General features: G+C 46.1%; 2 protein-coding genes across 3 annotated transcripts; both read right to left on the bottom strand.

Moving 5' to 3' along the window:
* Positions 1-149: 149 nt before the first annotated feature.
* Positions 150-10,604, bottom strand: srpk1a (SRSF protein kinase 1a). Its single transcript, XM_028993593.1, has 16 exons — positions 10,553-10,604; positions 10,010-10,061; positions 9,633-9,757; positions 8,037-8,145; positions 7,832-7,919; positions 7,584-7,671; positions 6,784-6,890; positions 6,526-6,691; positions 6,271-6,296; positions 5,665-5,884; positions 4,644-5,012; positions 4,463-4,563; positions 4,266-4,373; positions 3,688-3,757; positions 1,811-1,903; positions 150-960 (listed from the first exon to the last, which is right to left on the bottom strand). The coding sequence occupies exons 1-16, from the start codon at positions 10,602-10,604 to the stop codon at positions 776-778; spliced, it is 1,959 nt and encodes a 652-aa protein (XP_028849426.1). The 3' UTR covers positions 150-775.
* A 266-nt stretch (positions 10,605-10,870) lies between these two features.
* On the bottom strand, positions 10,871-19,633 carry mapk14a (mitogen-activated protein kinase 14a). 2 transcript variants are annotated; one of them, XM_028993595.1, is made up of 12 exons: positions 19,270-19,633; positions 17,604-17,733; positions 17,460-17,518; positions 16,232-16,343; positions 16,100-16,129; positions 15,722-15,769; positions 15,504-15,618; positions 14,819-14,890; positions 13,547-13,626; positions 12,333-12,411; positions 12,023-12,196; positions 10,871-11,932 (listed from the first exon to the last, which is right to left on the bottom strand). In XM_028993595.1, the coding sequence occupies exons 1-12, from the start codon at positions 19,386-19,388 to the stop codon at positions 11,865-11,867; spliced, it is 1,086 nt and encodes a 361-aa protein (XP_028849428.1). In that variant the 5' UTR covers positions 19,389-19,633; the 3' UTR covers positions 10,871-11,864. The 2 variants fall into 2 exon arrangements, with proteins under 2 accessions (XP_028849428.1, XP_028849427.1); XM_028993594.1 differs by lacking the exon at positions 13,547-13,626 and adding an exon at positions 12,816-12,895 and having other exon boundaries at positions 19,270-19,632.
* Positions 19,634-19,923: the final 290 nt, after the last annotated feature.

Genomic DNA, 19,923 nt, shown 5'->3' on the forward strand with positions numbered 1-19,923 from the left:
CCCTGATAAGGCTTAGACTTGTCATTGAAGAGCATGCTCGGGGATTGTTGGGTGCTAGACTAAGAAAAATTATAATGTACAACTAGTCTTAGTCACCAAGCCACATTTCACAGATGACTAGCATCTCAAAATCCAGGCAGCCAAACAAATGAGCTTGCACACTTCTTCCAAATGCTTTATTAAAACATCACTATCCAGCTAAATAATCTTAGCTACAATACAATAGTAGGATTTCTTAAAAACTGTACACAACTGTAATATACAGATCAAGGCAATCTCTTTGGTACAGGTATATACAGACAGACACAAGGAGACACAGATGGACACGGCCGGCAGATTTCTTCTTTTGGTTGAACAGTTATTCATATGAAGGAAGAACAATTTATCCATCATCTCAGACTCTCCCACTCTTTCCACGTATACAAGCCTGTTGAAACATGGCGGGGACAATAAAGACAAGCTGCAGAGGCTAAAGAGACGCAGCGCTGAGTGAAATGATGACAGTTCGGTCTCTGGATCAATAATAATAAAACGGAGGAAAAAAAAAAAAAAAAAGAAAAAAAAGAACTGAGCGCCATCTCCAGGCCATCATGTGCATCATCCCTCCACTTCGAACGGAAACAGTAACACGTGAGACAAACAGCACAGCAAAACTCCTTCCTGAACATGTTCCTATGTAAAAACAAGACAGATCTTTACACAAAAGATAAAGAGGATGAGATGTGATCCAACAGGGACGTGGTCTGTTACAGTCTCTTCCCGGGCGGGGGGGCACCTAGAAGGTGAGCCAGGGGTGGCGCAGGCATTCGGCCGCCGTGGCTCGTTTCTCGGGCACCAGCTCCAGCATGGGCAGGAGGAAATCGGTGAAGGACTCCGCCTCCTCCCTCGACCACTCGTACTTGTCCACTAGGACCTCCATCAAGCCCCAAGGCTTCAGCTTAGTGATGTGCTTCAGGTCACCTTTAGAGACGGCATGGGGTCAGTACCGTATACACTTCACTCGCTCACACTCACAGGGTCTAAAGTTAGCTTTTTGCGGGAACAAGTTTGCTGGCCAATGTAGTTTTCAGATGCTTCGTATATTTAATGATAAATTCTCATGCATTCCCAAAAAATATAAACTTTCAGACTACAGGAACTCCAGAATACTTTCTTATTTGTTGTAATTGAGGACAAATGTATTGATTTTAAAATGATCAAAGCGGATAAAATATCCCTCCCTCATTTAGGAGATAATAAATATATGAAATAAGATTAAATAAAAATTCGCAAAATATTTGGTTAAAACAAAAAATAAGTTCAATCACTGCAGGGTTTCATTCAAAGCGTATGGTATGGATTTGGTAGAACAAAAGACCCTGGCTCTTTTCAGTAGTTTTTCCCTACCATAATCCTGCTTAGAGATCCGATATAGGTAGAGAGAACGTCGCGTCTCACACACCGAGCTACAACGACGGAGCTCAGCAAGGGCCAATCGGATAAGAGCAAAGAAGAAAGCAAAACTAGATTGACGCCCACCGGCATGTCTGCTAATTTTAGACCCTTCCAGCGACCTCATGCATTGGAAAAAGTATTACTCAAACTTATTCACAACAAGAGGGAGACAAAGAGACACACACAATTCTACATTGCATTTCCAGCTACTGCTGAACATTAATCATGTTTTTATGGAATAATTACTACAGCTCATTAACACGAAGTAGCTTTTAAAAAATAAATAAATATATATATATATATATATATAATAATAATAATAATAATAATAATAATAATAACAGTTGGTGACATTAAGAGTTTACCGCTGTGTTACCTTTCTTGGTGAAAAAGTCCTTGGAATATTTCCCGCCCGTAATGAGTTTGCGCGGGACAGGCCCCAGTAGCTCAATGATCAATGCAATGTGGTCTGCCCATAAGAGACGGCCCGACAGACAGCAGGGAGAGGACGAGACAAACAACAAAAGTTTCACCATAGAAAAAAAAAAAAAAAACGAAAACCACACACACACAGTACTACATCCAGTCACCTGCCCTGGGTCGGGGTGTCACAGGGTGAGTGGCCAGGGGCATCTGACCACATCCAGAGACAGACGGACACGTACGAGAACCCGGAACAACTGGTCGGGATGTAACGATGCAGCCAGCTTCCAATACGATTCATATTTTGAGGTTCGTTAACAGAATGAACCGCAGACAATTTTTTATATATATAATTATTTTATTTTTTTTATAGGTTTTTTTTTAATAATAGATTTTTCTTTGAAGCGGTTTTAATAATCATTTTTAAAATCAATTTTTAGACAAATTTCTTAGAAATGTGGTGGGCTGCGCAGCAACAGATGCCCCTCGTCGGCTCCTCCCATAAAACCCGGGTCCCAGGGCGGGGCACCAGCACGCACAGAACATCGTACCTCTACGACTGAAGTATTCCTGTGAGAATTTCCCACTCAGAGCAAAGTGGCGGGGGATTTTCCCCAGCAGCTCAATAATTAGAGCAAGGTGGTCTGGAGGAGACAAGCACAGGACCAAGAGAGAAGAAAAGGAATGAAGGAAGGAAGGAAGGAAGGAAGGAAGGGGGGGGTGAGAAAAAGGAGGCACCAAAAGAGAGCCATGAGGTACACCAGATTAGGACAAATGGAAGCTGATTAAATCAGTAACATGAATACATGAGACCAGTGCAGTATCCTTCAGAGTACGATGGAGCTACAACTGGCCCAGCTCAGTACTGGATGGGATACGGGGTGTCTCTGTACAGTAGATGTGTGCCTTTCGTTACATGAGGGATGGTTGATGATTCAGCAGTGGGATGCAACAGCAGCAGCTTAAAGACGTACAGACACATGCAGGAAATGGCCCTATTCTACTTCCTGTTTTGCTTCTCTTTTGATTTTCAGATATTAGGAATCTGGTCTTAAGTAGGTCTTAAACAATACGGCCAGATGTTTGTAATGTGTGTAAACCAGTGATATTTATTCTATGGAAAGATGTAAACAGAAAGGAGGACCAGGCAGGTAAATATGGGTAGTAGGAAGGAGGACTGGTTTTAAATGGCACGAGTTGTGTTGTAACATGAGCTCCACTACATCCTACCGGCCTGAGGAGGCTTAGGATGCCACGACAGACTAGCTGGACAGCAATGTTGCAAAGCATGCAGCCATTTTTAACTCTCCACACACAATGATTGAGCAGGCAGCAAAAAAAAAAAAAACGGTATAATAAGAGGGAGAGGGAAGGAGAGGAGGAGTGGTGAGTAGAGAGAGTTGGAAAGGAAGACGAGGTGTTGCAGGCCCATCCTCAGGTGGCTCCGAATATCAAGAGGGGAAATGGACACAGGAATCTAGGTGCTGGACACTGTGTGTCCTCAAGATGATTTATGCATCCTGTTTTCTCCTTTAGGCCAGGACAGCAACAGTCACAGGTTGTCACAAGTTAAACAGGAAAAAACAGCGGCATACATACACTGCCTACTGCAGATATACACGAAAACCGACTGGAAGTAGTTATAAAAAGGACTTTTCTAAACTGCAGTAGGCAGAAATGTATGAAATACAGTATAATTAGGCCTACAAGCTTATTGGTAAGAACAAATTATTAACAATATTTGATGCATGCTTAATTACTGTGATTAAAATATTGTGTGAAATACTGCAACAGGAGGACAATGTGGGGGAGAAGAAAAAAATAAAATACCTTCGTCTCTCGAGTAGTCTTCCCCAGAATGTGGTTCAAACAAATACTCCCCAGTGGCCAGTTCAAATGCCTGGAGACACAATGCAACTTAATGCCATCAATTCCACTTATACAGGATTCTTACGCAAAAGAATTTCCATGACTTTTCAACTACTACAAGGCAAATTCTCATGAGCAAACGTTCTCAGAAATTTCCGCATGTTACACATTCGCGTGTCAGATTTCATCATGACTATGTTTATTTCGTATTCCAAAACTATTCAAGGCCTGGAAAAATTCTTTAAAATATATCATACGCTTACTCTATATTCTTCAATAAATGATTGGGTAAAATTACCAAGTCATCAAATTGACATAGATAATTGCCATAGAAACGTAAACGTGGAGTTATCAATGAAACGGTTCTTCTTCCAAAAGGGAGAGAAACACCGTTTCAGCATGACAACTAGGGCTGAACGATTTTAAGAAAAACTAATTTGCTTCCTAGTGGGGGCGTAACAAGAAGATCACTGAAAAACACAGCATTAACCTATGGAGTCTGGAGTTACAAAATCCCATTTATTCAAAAAAAAGCTCACCATGCAGGCCGTGCTCCATATGTCTGCAGGCGTGCTGTAGCCGGAGCCGATCAGCACCTCCAGTGAGCGATACTGCCGCGTCTGAATGTCCTCAGTAAAGTGCTTGTGCTACAAGGGGGAGTCCGGAAAGCACCGGTTCGAGCATCAGTCGATGTTTCAATGGCCGCCAATTTATTCACGAAGACAAAGCCACTCACCACCCAGCAGGCATTGCCCAGGTCCGCGATCTTCACCGTGATCTTCTCCGCGTTGAGTGGCTCCAAGGGGTTGACCAGCAGGTTTCCTGCGGCCATCTTGGCTGCATTGTCACATTGGGACAGGGGGAACCAATCAAAACCATGTTTCAGAATATAATTAAGAACATTGAGGCTAACTGACCATTTCTGAGGCTCTCCTCAACACCGGCCTGGTCCAGCTGAGCACCTTCAGCAGATTCTTCTCGCTGTTCCTCTTTCGGAGATCGTAGTTCGCCCTGCTCCATCGGGCTGGACGGGCCCAACGCTGGTTGGCCGAAGGTCCCATTAGCCTCAGGCTCGGGGGACTCCATGCCGTTGAAGCACTGGAAGCCGTGGTCCTGCGGAGGGCCCTGCTGCTCCGGGACACCTGCGTTGGCGTTGTGCTGGTCTTCCTGGTTCCACTGGGCTCGCCTCTCCACCTTCTCCTCTTCGTCCACGTAAATAGGTGAGCCGGGCACGTAGCCATTACAGATCAAGGCCTCAGGCTGAGGGTTCGACTGCTCTGTGCAGTCTTTTAGGAAAATCAAAGACAAGACAAGACATTATAAGTCGATGCATTGGACCCAAAATAAAGATGGCCATGCTGGTGAGTAGCAGCAATGAGAGTGTCAGTGGCAGTGATACCGCATTCCCATAACACAAAATGTTAAGCTAAATTAAAATAGACACAAACATGCGTAGATCAGCTGCCTTTTAAAAGGTGCTGGAATATGGAAGCAATGCACGCAGCACAACGTGACATTGTTCACTACATAGCAAAGACACTACAGACCTGCGCTACTCAAACGTTTTAGTTGTAAATGTAGAAAAAAAATCTATGTCTTCAATATACATTCATGTGCCATATTTCAATGACTTTATAAGTTAATAATATGCTTCTTAATATAACAGTTTCTTAACATTCCAAACATGTACTGAAATGTTAAATTAATTTTTCCTTCCATTCAGATATGCAAATTAGAATGTATAACTCGCTATATTCGTCAAATAATGTGGAAATAGAGAAATGAATTGATATGGGATAATGAATCTCTAATATTAATGGTCTAAGAAGTAATTGTTTTGCTCAGTAAATTGTATTAATTCTATGCTGTTATCCAGACAAATTGCATTTACTAAGCTCAGAACCCACAGGAATAAATACAGTGGGGTGTCTTGCTCACCTTCTAGGTCTTCATCTGCGATCTCCTGTAGTGAGACCTGTCGCAACGGGGCGCAGGAGGGGCTCTTGGGAGACTGGGGGTCATCTTCATAGTCTTCCTCTGCTCCCTGTGGGCAACGCTCCATCTCCTCCAGGTCCAAAATGCACTTCTCCAGCAGCTCTGCCTGTCGCTTCTGCTTCTTCTTCAGTTTCTTCTTCTTGTTCTTGGACATTTTTGTGGTCTGCGCCAGAGTGAAAGAACCGCACTTAATATGAATTTACACTTCCAACTGGCTACATGGCGGACACGATTTGTTGCGGGAAGTAGGTCTCCCTCGCTGTATTTTATAACGCTATGGATAACATAGTCAGAAAAAGCACACTTCCACCTGAAATTACATGCAGTGGTCTTCTGAAAATGCCTACCCATTTAGTTTAATATTTACAGATTCTAAGAGGCTTTACACCAGTCTCACTCGTTTATTAAAAAAAAAAAAAAAAAAAAAAAAAAAAAGCCCCGACCACGTTCATCTGCAACCCTCTTAGCTCTGAACGGAGTTCACTCAGCACAGAGGTCTCTGACAATTCAACACAACAAAAATGCACAAACGGCCCGGGGGCAGCTTACCTGTTTGGGAGCTGGCGCTGTGCTCACTGAAAGCGTAAAAGAAAAATAACATATGAGCACATACATACATACATACATACATACCTTCCCCATTACTCAATGTCGTGAACAATGTCTTGAGCCTAGAGCTGTGCAGACACTGGACGTCCTAATAGCGAAATAATAACGTCCTACTGATCAATTAGTAAAGAGCTGCCCAAGCAGAGGCTTCCGTAAAAAGAAGAACGAGAGAGTGAGGCGTGAAGAAGGGCCAACCTGCAGATCCAGACGGAGGCGGCGCGCCGGCCTTCTGCCACTCCGTGGCCTCGGCAGCCAACCTCCTCACATAGGGCTCGTTCACGGTCATGAGGATGTTCTCCGGCTTGATGTCCGTGTGGATAATCTTGCACTTTGAGTGAAGGTAATCCAGGCCTTGCAGCACCTGTGGATCAAGTAGTGATAAAGGATTAACAAAGTTCACTAACACAAATTAGTAGTATTAAGGTGGGGAGACAAGAAAAATCCAGGCCGTACCTGCCGAATGATGCTTTTCACACAAGGCGGAGGCAAACCCTGGTAGTTGGATTTTATGATCCACTTGAGGAGATGATGTCCCAAGACTTCAAACACCATGCACACATCTTACAGCACGTTAAGGGGAAGATACAGTCATGAGAAACCGTATAAACTCACACGATCCAATGATGGCTTTAGCCCAATTATAAAAGTAAATGCTTGCTAATAATCTGCTTAATGAAGCGGAATTAACCTGTAAAAAGCAGGTTTTCGATTGTGTGTGTAATAATTTGACAGCGAGAAGGTGAACCACAATGTAGTAGTTATATATTTCCTCATTCTGTACAATGTACATAACCATTTCTTTGCCAAAAAAAATCATAATTAATCAGCATTTTAACTCAAGAATTCTGATTGGTCGATCTGACATTTGAACAACCTAGGGTTGGCAAAAAAAAAAAAAAAAAAAAAAAAATCATTGTAAGGTATTACTAAAATTCAGTATCGATTTTGATACTAATTAGCACTGGTAACGATACTTAAGTTCCAGTTTTGCATCTGCCGGTTAAGTCGGCTACCATATAAAGCCATATTTATTACTTTAAATATTACAAAAAAATATTACATTAAAAAAAAAAAAAAAAAAAAAAAAAAAAAAAATCGCTCTATTTAAAAACAAATCCTGTGTTTTTCTCTCCCCCTGTAGTATTGGAAAAAAATACTATCAATCAGCATCGGTATAGAGTTTGAAAGTAGACTATCGTGACAAGCCTAGCACATGCACTGCTGCCCACATCCTACATCTCAAGAGAGGATACGAGTTCCATTGATCCCTGAAATCTTAAAGTCATCAAGCAGTTGGACCACTTTCTCTCGGTTGGGATCCTCGGGGTCGGTATTTCTCACCTAGCAAAATCACAGGAAAAGAAGGGAAACATGGGTAACCCCAAACGAGCCATTTTTCTGTGGCACTAACGAAATACGTCCAAAAACTCAATGGACCAAAAGCATTGTAAAGCTTTTTGCCACCGTCCCCGAAACGTCTCGGCACTTGACCGCCACTTACAGCTCTCAGCAGCTTTATCTCATCTACAGCCGTCTCTGTGTAATGCTCCGCACTCTTCACAACCTTCATCGCCACAAAGCGCTTTCCCCTGCAAACACACACCACCACATTAAAAGCCGCCCTTCCCAACTCTGCAGATGAAAGTGTGTGTGTGTGTGTGTTTCGTAATGGACAAAAACGCAAATGCCGAAAGGTGCATGCTTACTGGATGTCCCAGGCCAGCCACACGGTGGAAAAATGTCCCCAGCCCAGCTTGCGGATCACGTGATACTTTCCATTGAAAAGGTCTCCGATTTTCACATGGTGATATCCACCTGGCCAAACAGGAGAAGAAGAGTTTGTGGTTGGAGAAGACAAGGCGTGGCCATTATCAGCCCCACCCAAACGCCGCTGACGGACGGCCGATCCTCAACCGCGAGGGACCTGCGAGGGCAGGATTTGGACCCAGGTTCTTGCAGATTTTTACCAAAGCGTTTCCAGGACTTCTCTAAGGCAAATTTTCATGACAACACGTTCAGTAAAATTCCTTAACAAAAAAAAAAAAAAAAAAAAAAGTAAGACTGACCAATTTATTATTAAATGTTTTCTTAAGGCCCTGAAGCGAGGATGAATAAAAAAAGCTAATATAGAGTAAAACTGATCCTAAAACTGATAATTACCAGTGCGATCGATGTTGGTTAGCAGCTTTTGGCTACCCCGACTGTACCAGCATGCTTTACGAGCGCTAGACTGAGAGAGAAAGTAAACGAGCAAACCGGGTGTAAACAGTCGAACGTGGCCTGTTGAGATGTGTGTGCTTCGTGTGGGTCGAACGCAGTTTAGCGTAGGTGGGCGGTTCGGCAACGAGAGCATGAATGAGTGCCGAGAAGCATAGATAACCGGCTAAAATTTACACGACTTTTTTTCTCGTGCGGTCTTATTATGCACTTCGTTATACATTCGAGCGCCACTCATTCATTCATTCATGTGTCAAAAGTGCAGTGGTGGCCTAGCAGGTAAGGAAGCGAATGGTCGTGGGTTCGAATGCTGCTCCTCGGGCGCCTTGCATGGCTGCTCACCAATGCAGAGGACACGCTTCACTGAGTGCACTGTCACATGTGACGATCACTTTCAGTTTCATCAGATTTCAATTACTTTTCCATGACTTTATATGTCATATCATTACTACTAGCATATCATGTACAGATTATACTAAGTCAAGTCAGCTTTATTGTCAATTCTGCCACATGTACAGGACATGCAGAGAATTGAAATTACGTTACTCTCTGACCCATACAAGTAACATTAAATACAAAAACAGTAACAGTAACATTGAATACAAAGTATAAATACAATTAAAAAAACACAATATACAATTTTAAAAACACCATATACAAATAAGGGCACATGGTGGAGAGTGCAAAACCATGTAGTGCAACAGAGGTAAGTTTAAAGTGACGAAGTGATAAGTGATGTGACGAAGTGACAATGGATATATATATTGGATACATGGATATATTGGATATATATATTGGATACATGGATATATTGGATATATTGTCATATCGCTGCTACTTGTCCATCTGGTTTGTCTCGACCTGCACTATATTATAGGTCGCTGTACAATGAGTGTTATTTCCCTTTGCACACTGTGGATCCACGAAGCTTTGCCATCTTGTCTCTCTGTGTACTTGTATGTGGTGAGATGACAAAGTTGACCTTGTTTATTTTGCATTAAGAAACCTGGAAAGTTCCATTTTCAAATGGCACGACTTTTTTTCTGTGTTTTCTAATGGCCGCAAGAGCCCAGAACGCCGCTCACCTTTACAGTAGTCGTTGGGATCCTCCTGCTCCTCGTCGTCAGAGCCCAGGATCTCCTCTTCCGGCTCCTGCCGGGCCTCCGCATGCTGCGGCTGCTGGGCTGATCCCCTCGGGTTGTGCGCTGGCCTGGAGGACAAGACGCGCGTGAATGGACCGTTAAAAACTGCCACATGCCACTGAGATGACCCCGGCCCATCCCCTCATGACAGTGACTGTGCCGAGTACAAAAGCAATGCCTGTGATGCACAACGCCCAGTGTATGAAAAACTTTTTTCTTTTTTTTAATTAAATTGTCATTATCATAAGCAGAATAAGACAAGCTCCTGGACGTACATTGATAAAATAATGATGATGGAGGAGGAGGAGGAATTTACTCACTTCTTTGTGGACTTCTTTTTTCCTCTCTTCTTCCTCGCCTGGAGCGCCAGAACTGAAAGAGAAGCAGCGTGGAAACGAGCGTCAGTTTCAGCTCGACCGGGATCCGCGGCCACAGGTGGGATTCGGGAGGAAACGCGACGTGTTCGCGCTGGTCCGGCGCGAAGGCGCTCCGGCGGTCGACACCTGACGCGCCGGAGCAGACGCGTGTTTTCCGGCCACACGTACCGCCGACGGCGGCCGCGAAAAGAAACTCGCGACGGTCAAGTTCGAAGGTCGAACGTCTAACTTCTGCATTTAAAGGCTGCGGCGTGAGACGCGAGCACGCCGCTAGTCGCTGCGGGCTAGCCGCTGGTTAGCAGCCTTGCTAAAGGAGAACAAGAGGCACAAGGCGCCTCTACGACCAACGCGCAGGACGCGGGGCGGAGGCGCGGCGGCCGGAGATCTGCGAGGAGGCGCCGCCGCGGAGAGGCGGCAGCCGGCCCAGCAGTTGGGCTTTGGTCACCATTATTATTCCCGTTGTGTTTAATCTGGAAGAGAGATTACCTTTTCTCTCCATGGTGGCCCGGTGCTTCGTGCTCCTGCGCGCAACGCGCATGCGCGGCCGACGGGGACGGTTTAGGCCAATGGCTGAGGCGGGCCGACGCGGGCGGCCACGCCCCCTCGCTCAAAACCAGCGAATGTTCGCGCGCGCGCCCGCGTGACGTCACAGAGCGGCGGCGCTTCGCCGCGCCCAGGCGGCAAATAGCAATTCTTCATTTGTAATTGTGCTCTTTACGCGGCTAAATGGCCACAAACGTTCTAATCGCTGACTAATGCAGCAAAAAGGGAACGAAGGCTACATGAAGCAGGGCGACGCGGTGGTTGAAAAATAATCGGCTTTATTTTTAATAAAGAGCGGTGTATGGGTGGCATTTGCTTCAGTCAGGTATGGCCTGGACAGGACAACACAGAAGCAGACACTCCAGTTTATAAATATCCACAGTGTACAGTATAAATATATCGTTCTCTTTCTATGTCTCCACATTCATTTGATGTTCCTCTTTGCAAAACCAAAAAAAAAGAGGGGGGGGGGGGTCTCAAATCCACACTGCCCCATAGTAAAATATTTACTATAGCAGATATAGTAAAACACTCGCTCACACTCACATAGAAAAAGATCATGCAAACATAGCTTCATGAGGATGGCACACAGACACACATCAGGGATTTTTTTTTTTTTTTTTTTGCCGTTAAAGCTGAACACGTATAATATTTACACACAATTTAAACTCCGTACCAAAGGAAAAGCAGTCGACAATCGTGTGATGCATGATATCTGGCTCCACATCAGACGTTAAGTGACCCTGACGCCAGTATACTTAAGATGATATTTACTGTGGCAGACCCTGGTGTAAAATGTAGGCCTTCTACTAACTGTACACAACACCATAGAAAACTACAAAGATAATACATGTGATTCAATAATCAATTAAAAAAAGACAAGAGCACAGCTACAAACAACGGCTTCGAAATGTAATACTTGAATGTCCCCAGCATACACGTATAAACATTTTGCATTATGAAAGAGAAGAGAATAAGGGAGACATTCCTCACAAACTAGTGGTTGAATTATTGGCCTCTTAGTAAGAACAGAACTCCTTATCTCGTTTCACTAACCTCATCCCAGTGTAGTTTATTTTTAAGAATTAAATACATTATTTTGGCTGAAAGCAGCCACAGTGGGGGGGGAAATCCAGGCACTTAAAATGATAATTTAGGTTTGTGTGGGACACTGAGAAAAGAATGGAAAAAAAATCACAGTGATGCAAGCAATAAAAATAAAAAAATTGGCATCCAGCAGATTTTGGTCTGATCTTCAGGACTCCTCCTCATCTTCATCAAAGATTGGCGGCTCAAAAGTGACCACCTCTTCGTAGGTCAGACCTGTTGAAGGGCACACAGATGATGATGAAGACAAGTCAGATTATCTGCTGTAAGGATGTGTTCCTGTCCAGGCTGTAAGTAGTCACTCACTTTTCCATTCCTCGATTTTCAGGTCGCGGCTCTCAAAGCTCTGGTCGTAGGGCTCAGCCTCTGGCTCATCGTCTGGGTCGTGGTACTGAGAGAAGTACGGATGGGCCAGAGCGTCGGGCGCAGTAATGCGCTTATCCGTGTCCAGCACTAGCATCTTCTCGAGCAGGTCCACAGCTACAGGATCATATCAATTCAACAGGTCAAACGATGCCAAATATTAATCAAAAAATTCCCGGGCAATGCATCAGACAAAGATGTCCATGTCACATGATTTACTACAGATTTCAGGGTAATATATGAGGCTACTTACCCAGGGGATTGGCTCCAATAAAAACATCAGCAAAGTTTCTTTTGGGCATGAATGGCAACGAGTTGATGTAGTTTCTGGCCTGTAGAACAGCAGGTAAAAGATGAGACAAGAGACCCGGCCGTTGCTTTCACTTGCAATTCGTGCGGGTATTTTGGCACGCCGCATCAACTTGTAAGCATTACGTGCCATTAGAGGTCGACAGTCACACACGGGTCACACTCACACGCCATTCGGCGGCAGATTAAGCCCTCACGAGCACAACAGACCGCAACAGAGACAGTGAGTGCGCTTTACAACAAATCACGCAGCGCCGCAAGCAAGTGATTTGAGCTCGGAAGAGTTGCAGTATTACCCATCTTCAATGGGTAAAACTGCACGAGGCGGTAAGTCACGGCACCCAACGGGGGAGCGGAATGGGGGTGAAGCGTCCAGCTCGGGGGGGGGGGTCGCTCGTGGGGCTGGATAAAAGCATGGCGGGCTCACCTCGTGGCTGGGCATCCTGCTTATGAGAGAGGCAGGGGGCGTTCCTGTGAGCCGCATTATTTGCTGGAGCTGGTTTATATCTTTGAGGCCCGGGTCAAGGGCCACATGTCACAAATGCTGACTAGAACAGTGCACTTCTCTCTCGCTTTGAAAGCATGCGCGAGGAAGGGCTGCTGTAGGAGAAGCGACAGCGTGCACGTTCCACCCGCCGCTACACTGAGTCCACTTCATGTGCACAAACGCAGCAAGATTGTAATGATATGTAGAATCTTATATTATGACACTTTAATTTATAAGCCAAACAAGTTGGGAACTTTACTTTAGATTAATATTATTAATGACGTATGGAGAAGAAATTCATATTGTGTAACAAGGATGAATTTGAACAAATGAGGGTGCATTCACGAAAAGGGCACATAGCGTACTCAGCGTAGCTTTAGGACGAGAGGCGGACGAGACATTTGATGTTAGGGCAATCTGGGAAACAACAAAAAATGTATTCATTTGATTCAACGTGACACAGAGTTTGCTTGGATTGTCGCAGCTCATCAAGCCTGTGAGCACAGACAGACAGACAGACAGGAAAAGAAGGGATTTAGTGAATGCAAAACTGGAAGAAGACCATTCGTGTTAATTTGTGAGAAGCACATGCAGATTGTTGATCACATCACACAACCAAAGCCAGTCTGCTAATAAAAGGAAAAGCGCACTCTCATAGTCAGTCAACTCACAGACTCCGAAGACATTTTCGTCAAGAGCTCAGGCTCGGGAGTCCCGACGAGCATCAATATGAGCTTCAACTGATCAATGTCTACATGTGACTCAAGGAAAAAAGGACGGGCAGCGCGACGTTGAGGAGTCTCGCCCCAACCTAGTGAGACTCCATCACTGCTGGGAAAAAAAAAAAAAAAAAGTCACAAAAGCAAAAGTACAAACGCGCCCTTGCATGAAACGAGCATCAGAGAGTCATGTTGTCCCTGGAGTCCCTGGGAGATGTGAAGGCAAACAGAATCGGTTACACTCCATCCCATCTGTGGCACAAGAACACCCACAGAGAAAGGCTGGGTAGAGAAAGCTGTGAGAGAAAAGAAAAAGCTGATAAGACAAGACAGGAAAAAAGGAAACAGCAGGAGGGGATAAAACATGTTGACGGGCAACGTTGGAAAGCTGGCTGATGGAGCGCTACCATGGGGCACAGAAACAAAGGCGGCCAGAAAAGAACACAAAGTGCATCAAACCAGTGAAGCAGGAGTGCGGCGTTAATCTTGGTGAGACACACACTTGCTGCGGGGGGAAAAACAGGGAGGAAGGGTGAAATTGGCACGCGAACAACCAGCGGCTGAGAAGAGGAGCCACAGAGCCAATCACACGGCCCAATTCTTCTACACCAGGGGTGTCAAAGTCGCAGCCCACAAGATCAATTTATATAGATCAATCATTATGGCCTAGTGATATGAAGTGCTGATAACAAACTACACGTCCCATAATGCAGTGCTTGCCAAACACAATATTTATACTGCAGCTGAATCTGTACAGTATTCAGCATTTACATTTACCGGATGCCCTTTTCCAGAGCGACTTAGTTACAGTAGTTACAGGGACAGTCAGGGTTAAGTGTCCTGCTCAGGGACACAGTGGTAGTAAGTGGGATTTGAGCCTGGGTCTTCTGGTTCATAGGCGAGTGGGTTACCCGCTAGGCTACTACCACCAGTAGTAGTTTCCAGAGCAGTTTCCACGACGACGGCAAATGGCTTGTGAAGCAACTCAAAATTCCCCTTTCGTGCTTCAAAGTTACCCAAGCACCGTGCGAAACCGCACCATGAGAAAATGGGCAGAGTGTACAGTGCATTGGGGGATCTGTAGCTTGTGTTATCAGCGCTTCTTATCGCCAGGCCACAGACCTATATAAACTGATCTTGCGGGACGTGGCATGCAAGTTGCACATGTATTCTACACTTACATTTGCAGAAGCATAACGTGAGGTAATAAGAATAAAAGGATACGGTCGGTGCCTGGGAACAGGGTCTTGCCAGTGAGAAGTTCTGCCATAATGCAGCCAACAGACCAGATGTCCACTTAAGACACACACAGGAAAAATTGGATTATTTCAATTCGCCCAAACTGAAACAAGTATAACAAATCACTGGCTTTGGGACTGATTAAGACTGATAAAGGGACAGTCTGGCATGTTTTGACAAATTATATGCCAAAACCTCAAGTAAACCTTTTTTTTTTTTTCCCCAGGTGTGTAGAATGAAAATAATGCACTTAATACATTTCGGCAAAAGGCTGTAACATAAAATGAGGAAATGCACAGTATTACAAAAATTCCAAATTTGTGTGCTTTCCAATTCATTTACTTTACTGTAGTGTGTAATAGCAGCTGGCGAAGGCCACAAGGGGCTGATATCAAATCTTTAACACTTGCATTGTAATTTAACTTTACCTTCAAGATGGGGTTCAGCTATGTACGGATGCCTACATTCTCTTTACTAAGCAAATGTGGCTTTGTTCTGCTTTTGGGAGTTCTATCTTTACCAGCCGTGGGAACGGTGACAGTTACCAGGTAGCAGATGAGCTCAGGGCTAATTTTTGCCGCTCAAGGTCAAGAGCGAGGCCCAGAGTCAGACCCCTGAAATAGCTCGTCTGGTGAACAGACCCTGATATCTAGTCAGTCGGGATCTGTACCGGTCATGTTGTAATGCATCCAGTTCAACATGATCTCCGGGGCTCGGTACCACCGGGTTGCCACGTAGCCGGTCATCTCGTCGTCCGTGTGCCGGGCCAGGCCAAAGTCGAGGATCTAAGAACGGAAAGACAAAAAAAAATAAACGCGAAGGCCGGCGGCTGCTTGTCGCACAAACACACACACACACACACACACACACACACTGGTCTCGTCTCACCTTCAGCTCACAGTCTTCGTTCACCGCCAGATTGCTGGGCTTCAGGTCCTGCGAGCAGAGAGAACGATTCACTGCAAACAACATCCATGATCAGGATTTACATATAAACCCTTCAGCCGGCACGAACTGGAAAGATTTCAAGTTTCACATCCAATTGCATGGGAGCGCCGGTAGTGTTGCGATCAGTGCTGGGAATCTGCACTGCAGGGCTGCACGTTTGGCGTTGGGCTGATGTTAGACCGCCATGCTGACCAATCAGATGTGTCCCGTGTTCAAATTAATCACAATTTGAATTTTTCTAAAAATCTCTATACATGCTCATTACTACAATATATGATGATAACTGCTGGATTTAATAAAAAAATGGAAGGTACTTACTCTGTGAATAATGTCTGCCGAGTGGATGTACTGCAGAGAGAGCGATCACAAAAGCGCAAAATCAAATATTGATGCAAGGTAGAGCCACGGTGCAGAGCGGACAGACACGGTGCACGCTGGCGAACGGCTCACCTTCAGGCCTCGGAGGATCTGGTATATCAGGAACTGCACGTGGTCGTCCGTCAGCTTCTGACACTTGACTATGTTGTTCAGGTCAGCGCCCATGAGGTGGGTCACCAGGTACCTGTGGGCACAGCCACATGCTTCTTTTGTATATACGCGATTATTCACCTTCAAGTTTATATAATTGAGCAATGGGTGTTTATGACCTTTTCTCTCCATATAATCCGTCTTTTTACAGTGTGTTCTGGCACTGGCCAAGCAGCTAACTAACGCATTTTGGCAGTGGTGGCCTAGCGGGGGCAGCGGGGGCAGCGGTGGCCTAGCGGTTAAGGAAGGTTGCCGGTTCGAATCCCCGGTCCGCCAAGGTGCCACTGAGCAAAGCACCGTCCCCACACACTGCTTCCCGGGCGCCTGTCATGGCTGCCCACTGCTCACTCAGGGTGATGGGTTAAATGCAGGGGACAAACTTCACTGTGTGCACCGTGTGCTGTGCATCGCAAGCGAATCGCTTCACTTTCACTAATTACTAGCAAAGCACCAAGGGTGATGGGTTGAAAACGGACTCCCGGTAGACATTCTGTACTGACTACAAAGAGAAGTCATGCTTTTTACAGGGACAGTCCCCCCGGAGACTGTCCCTGAAGGTACGTCCGGCTATTAAACAAAACCCTTCGCTGGAAAGCGCCTGAGGGTAAATCTCCACACGTCCTGACTGACACACCAGCCTTTTGTTTCACGAAGCCGCTGAACAGCTCATCCTCAAAACAGGTCGGGCCGCTACAGGCTTCACGACGAATGAATCCCCTCGCCGTTCATAATAATAATAATAATAATACAAAAACAAGCGCGTCGTGCTGCGTGTGGAAACGCAAAGTATTTATAGGCAGCTCCGGTTTGCTCCGGTTTGATCCCGGGCCCACGGAAGACGCCCTTGTTCCCGACTGAGTCATGCTGTATTTATGGAAGCGGCAGAATCCTGCTTCTTTTTTCTTTTTAAGCCCCTCCCCCTTGACCCCTTTCTCCAGCGTCTCCGGCTCCCGCTTTCTCCGGAGAGCATTTGCAGGTCGTTGCTCGGGGACGAGCAGGCGTGCGCAAACAAAGCTCGCCAAAGCCTTTACTGCGCCACTCAGCGCATGCACTTCAGTTCCGACGCAATTCTGGAAACTTCCAGCCCCTCTCGCCATCACCAGGCGCCGAGCCAGAGCGCTCTGGACAAGGAACGGAGCGTTCCACTCACACGTCGTTGAACTCCTCCAGGCTGGTGGCGGGCGTGAAGACATCGAGCAGACTGATGACCTGCAACACACGGCGGGCAGCAGAGGTTTGCACGATCCAGAGGACTTATTTAAAAAAAAAAAAAAAAAAAAAAAACTGCACGTACGTTCTCGTGTTTCATGTGCTTGAGCAGCCTCAGCTCCCGGTACGTCCGTTTGGAGTGGATCATGGACTGGAAGGGACGGGACAGTTTCTTCAGCGCCACCTTGAGACCGGTCTTCTTGTCGTACGCAGAGCTGCAAAAAAAAAAAAAAAAAAAAAAAAAAAAGGTCAACCACGAAGATTTGCTGGACAACTCTCTACGTGACGCACGGGACATTTGGATAACTTACTTTGTCCCCATAACTAGTGGTCAGAACGATAAACATGCGTGACCCGTACGTAGTACTTTATTACTGGGTACTTCGATATAAAGTAATGACAAAACTGCCACACGGTCGGTTAGAAAACTTGCCGTGTGATGCACGGGACACAGAAAACTAGCATCACTTGTTAAGACCAACTTCCACAAAAAAACTCTGTTAGCATTTAGACAAAACTATTGCACCAAACATTTCAATTGTATAATGTGTGTCAAAACTGTGCAACGCTTCAATAAAATTATGTTTGTGCAACACCAATGCACACAACTAAAAATGACCAAGATTCTGCGATGCACGGAAACAACGTCGTCTCTGGTCTAAAAGCTGCACGAGTGCAGTAAGGTTTAACATTTGATAGCCAGTACTAACAGCTCAATGTGGTGCATTGTACGAATATTTGAATTAAGCCTGATGCACTATTCAACATAACACATATAAACTTAACTTTGAATGCCTGGGTTGCGGTATTAATTTGCTTTGAATTGAAATTAAGTTAATAAAATCTCCACATCGCGAGAGGTTTGAAATGTCTGAGAAACCTTCAGTTTTTTCTTAACACGTTGAAATGAAGTGATTTTGTTTGGGCCTCTTCACAGTTAAAGTGAAGTGATTGTCACTTGTGATACACAGCAGCACAGCACACGGTGCACACAGTGAAATTTGTCCTCTGCATTTCACCGTCACCCTTGGTGAGCAGTGGGGAGCCATGACAGGCGCCTGGGGAGCAGTGTGTGGGGACGGTGATTTGCTCAGTGGCACCTTGGCGGATCGGGATTCGAACCCTCAACCTTCTACACAACGTCCTTGTGTGGCGTGCAGCTTTAACACATTTCACTCTTTTAATCCCGCAGCAGTGGGAGAAGCTCGGTTTAAAACCCTCGGGAACGTCGAGCGCGGCTTTATTGCATACTGCGACCATGCAGCGACTCAACCAGACGCAGCACACCCAGCCACCCTGCCGCCAGGTCCCGGGCGGAACCGCGACGTCTCGGGCCCGGGACCTGGCGTCGTGCGCGCCGCGGGGGCAACGGATCTGCTCAGCGGCGGCGCTCGGCTCGCCTCGACCCCGGACGCGAGTTGTGAACAAGCGGAAAGGAGAAAAAATAAAGAAAAAAAAACGTCATTTATGCGCTAACGGCGGCCGTGTTGCTGCAGAATCTCGCCATGTGCTTTCCGGTCTCCGAAATATCACCAGCGAAGCGAAATCCGGCTCATTTCAAGACAAATCCTTTCAAGATTATATATGCATATATAATCTGTGGTTGAAAAATATCACGGCGCAGCGTGCGGATAAAATGGAACTGAGCCGTTCGGAAGATGACGCTTCCGCGACGGGGGGGCCCGCGGTTAGCCTGCTAGCGGGCTAGCGCCAGCCGAGTGGGCCCGCCGAACGGGCGCCGGAACACTTACCAGACGGATCCGTAGGCTCCGGAGCCCACCGCGCTCAGGCCCTGGTAGCGGTACGGAACCTCCCAGAGCGTCTTGTTGATCTCCTGCCCGTAGAACGCGGGCCTGTCCTGCTGCGACATTCCTGCAGCGGCTGGAAGGGGAACCGGGGGGGTGGGGACTTCTGCTTTTCCTCAGCGGCGGCCGCCGCCTTTGTCTTGTCGTCGTCGCTGCGGAGAAAGACGACGGGGTGTCGAAACGAGCAACGCGCGGCTAGGCTCGCCGGAGTTCGCGGCGTCTCATCGCGGACGGTCGTCGTTCTGGCTCCGTCTGGCTCCTGGTTCCAAGGACCGCCGCGCGGGTTGCCAGGTGTGCGGCGCGGCACGCCGGAAGCCCCAGCCGAGGAGAGCCACTTGGCGGCGGGTTCCTGGGAAGCCGGGCGGCCGCTCTGTCTGCGACACGCATTTCGTGTCGATTATTCGCTTGAGTTTCAGCATGTGGACGGTCGTATCAGCTAAAGACCGCCGAATAAGGGTTTGAGAACCACTGTTGTGGACTTCACCCGATTATGAATGTTAGCGAATATAAATAGTTGTCGTTGTATAATTTAGTATTGAGTGTAAACCGTATTAGTCAGTTGTTCAGCACAATTGCAATCTTATTGTTGTTGCAATTGCT

The sequence above is a fragment of the Denticeps clupeoides genome, chromosome 10, assembly GCF_900700375.1.
Source record: "Denticeps clupeoides chromosome 10, fDenClu1.1, whole genome shotgun sequence".
NCBI classification, from domain to species: Eukaryota; Metazoa; Chordata; class Actinopteri; order Clupeiformes; family Denticipitidae; genus Denticeps; species Denticeps clupeoides.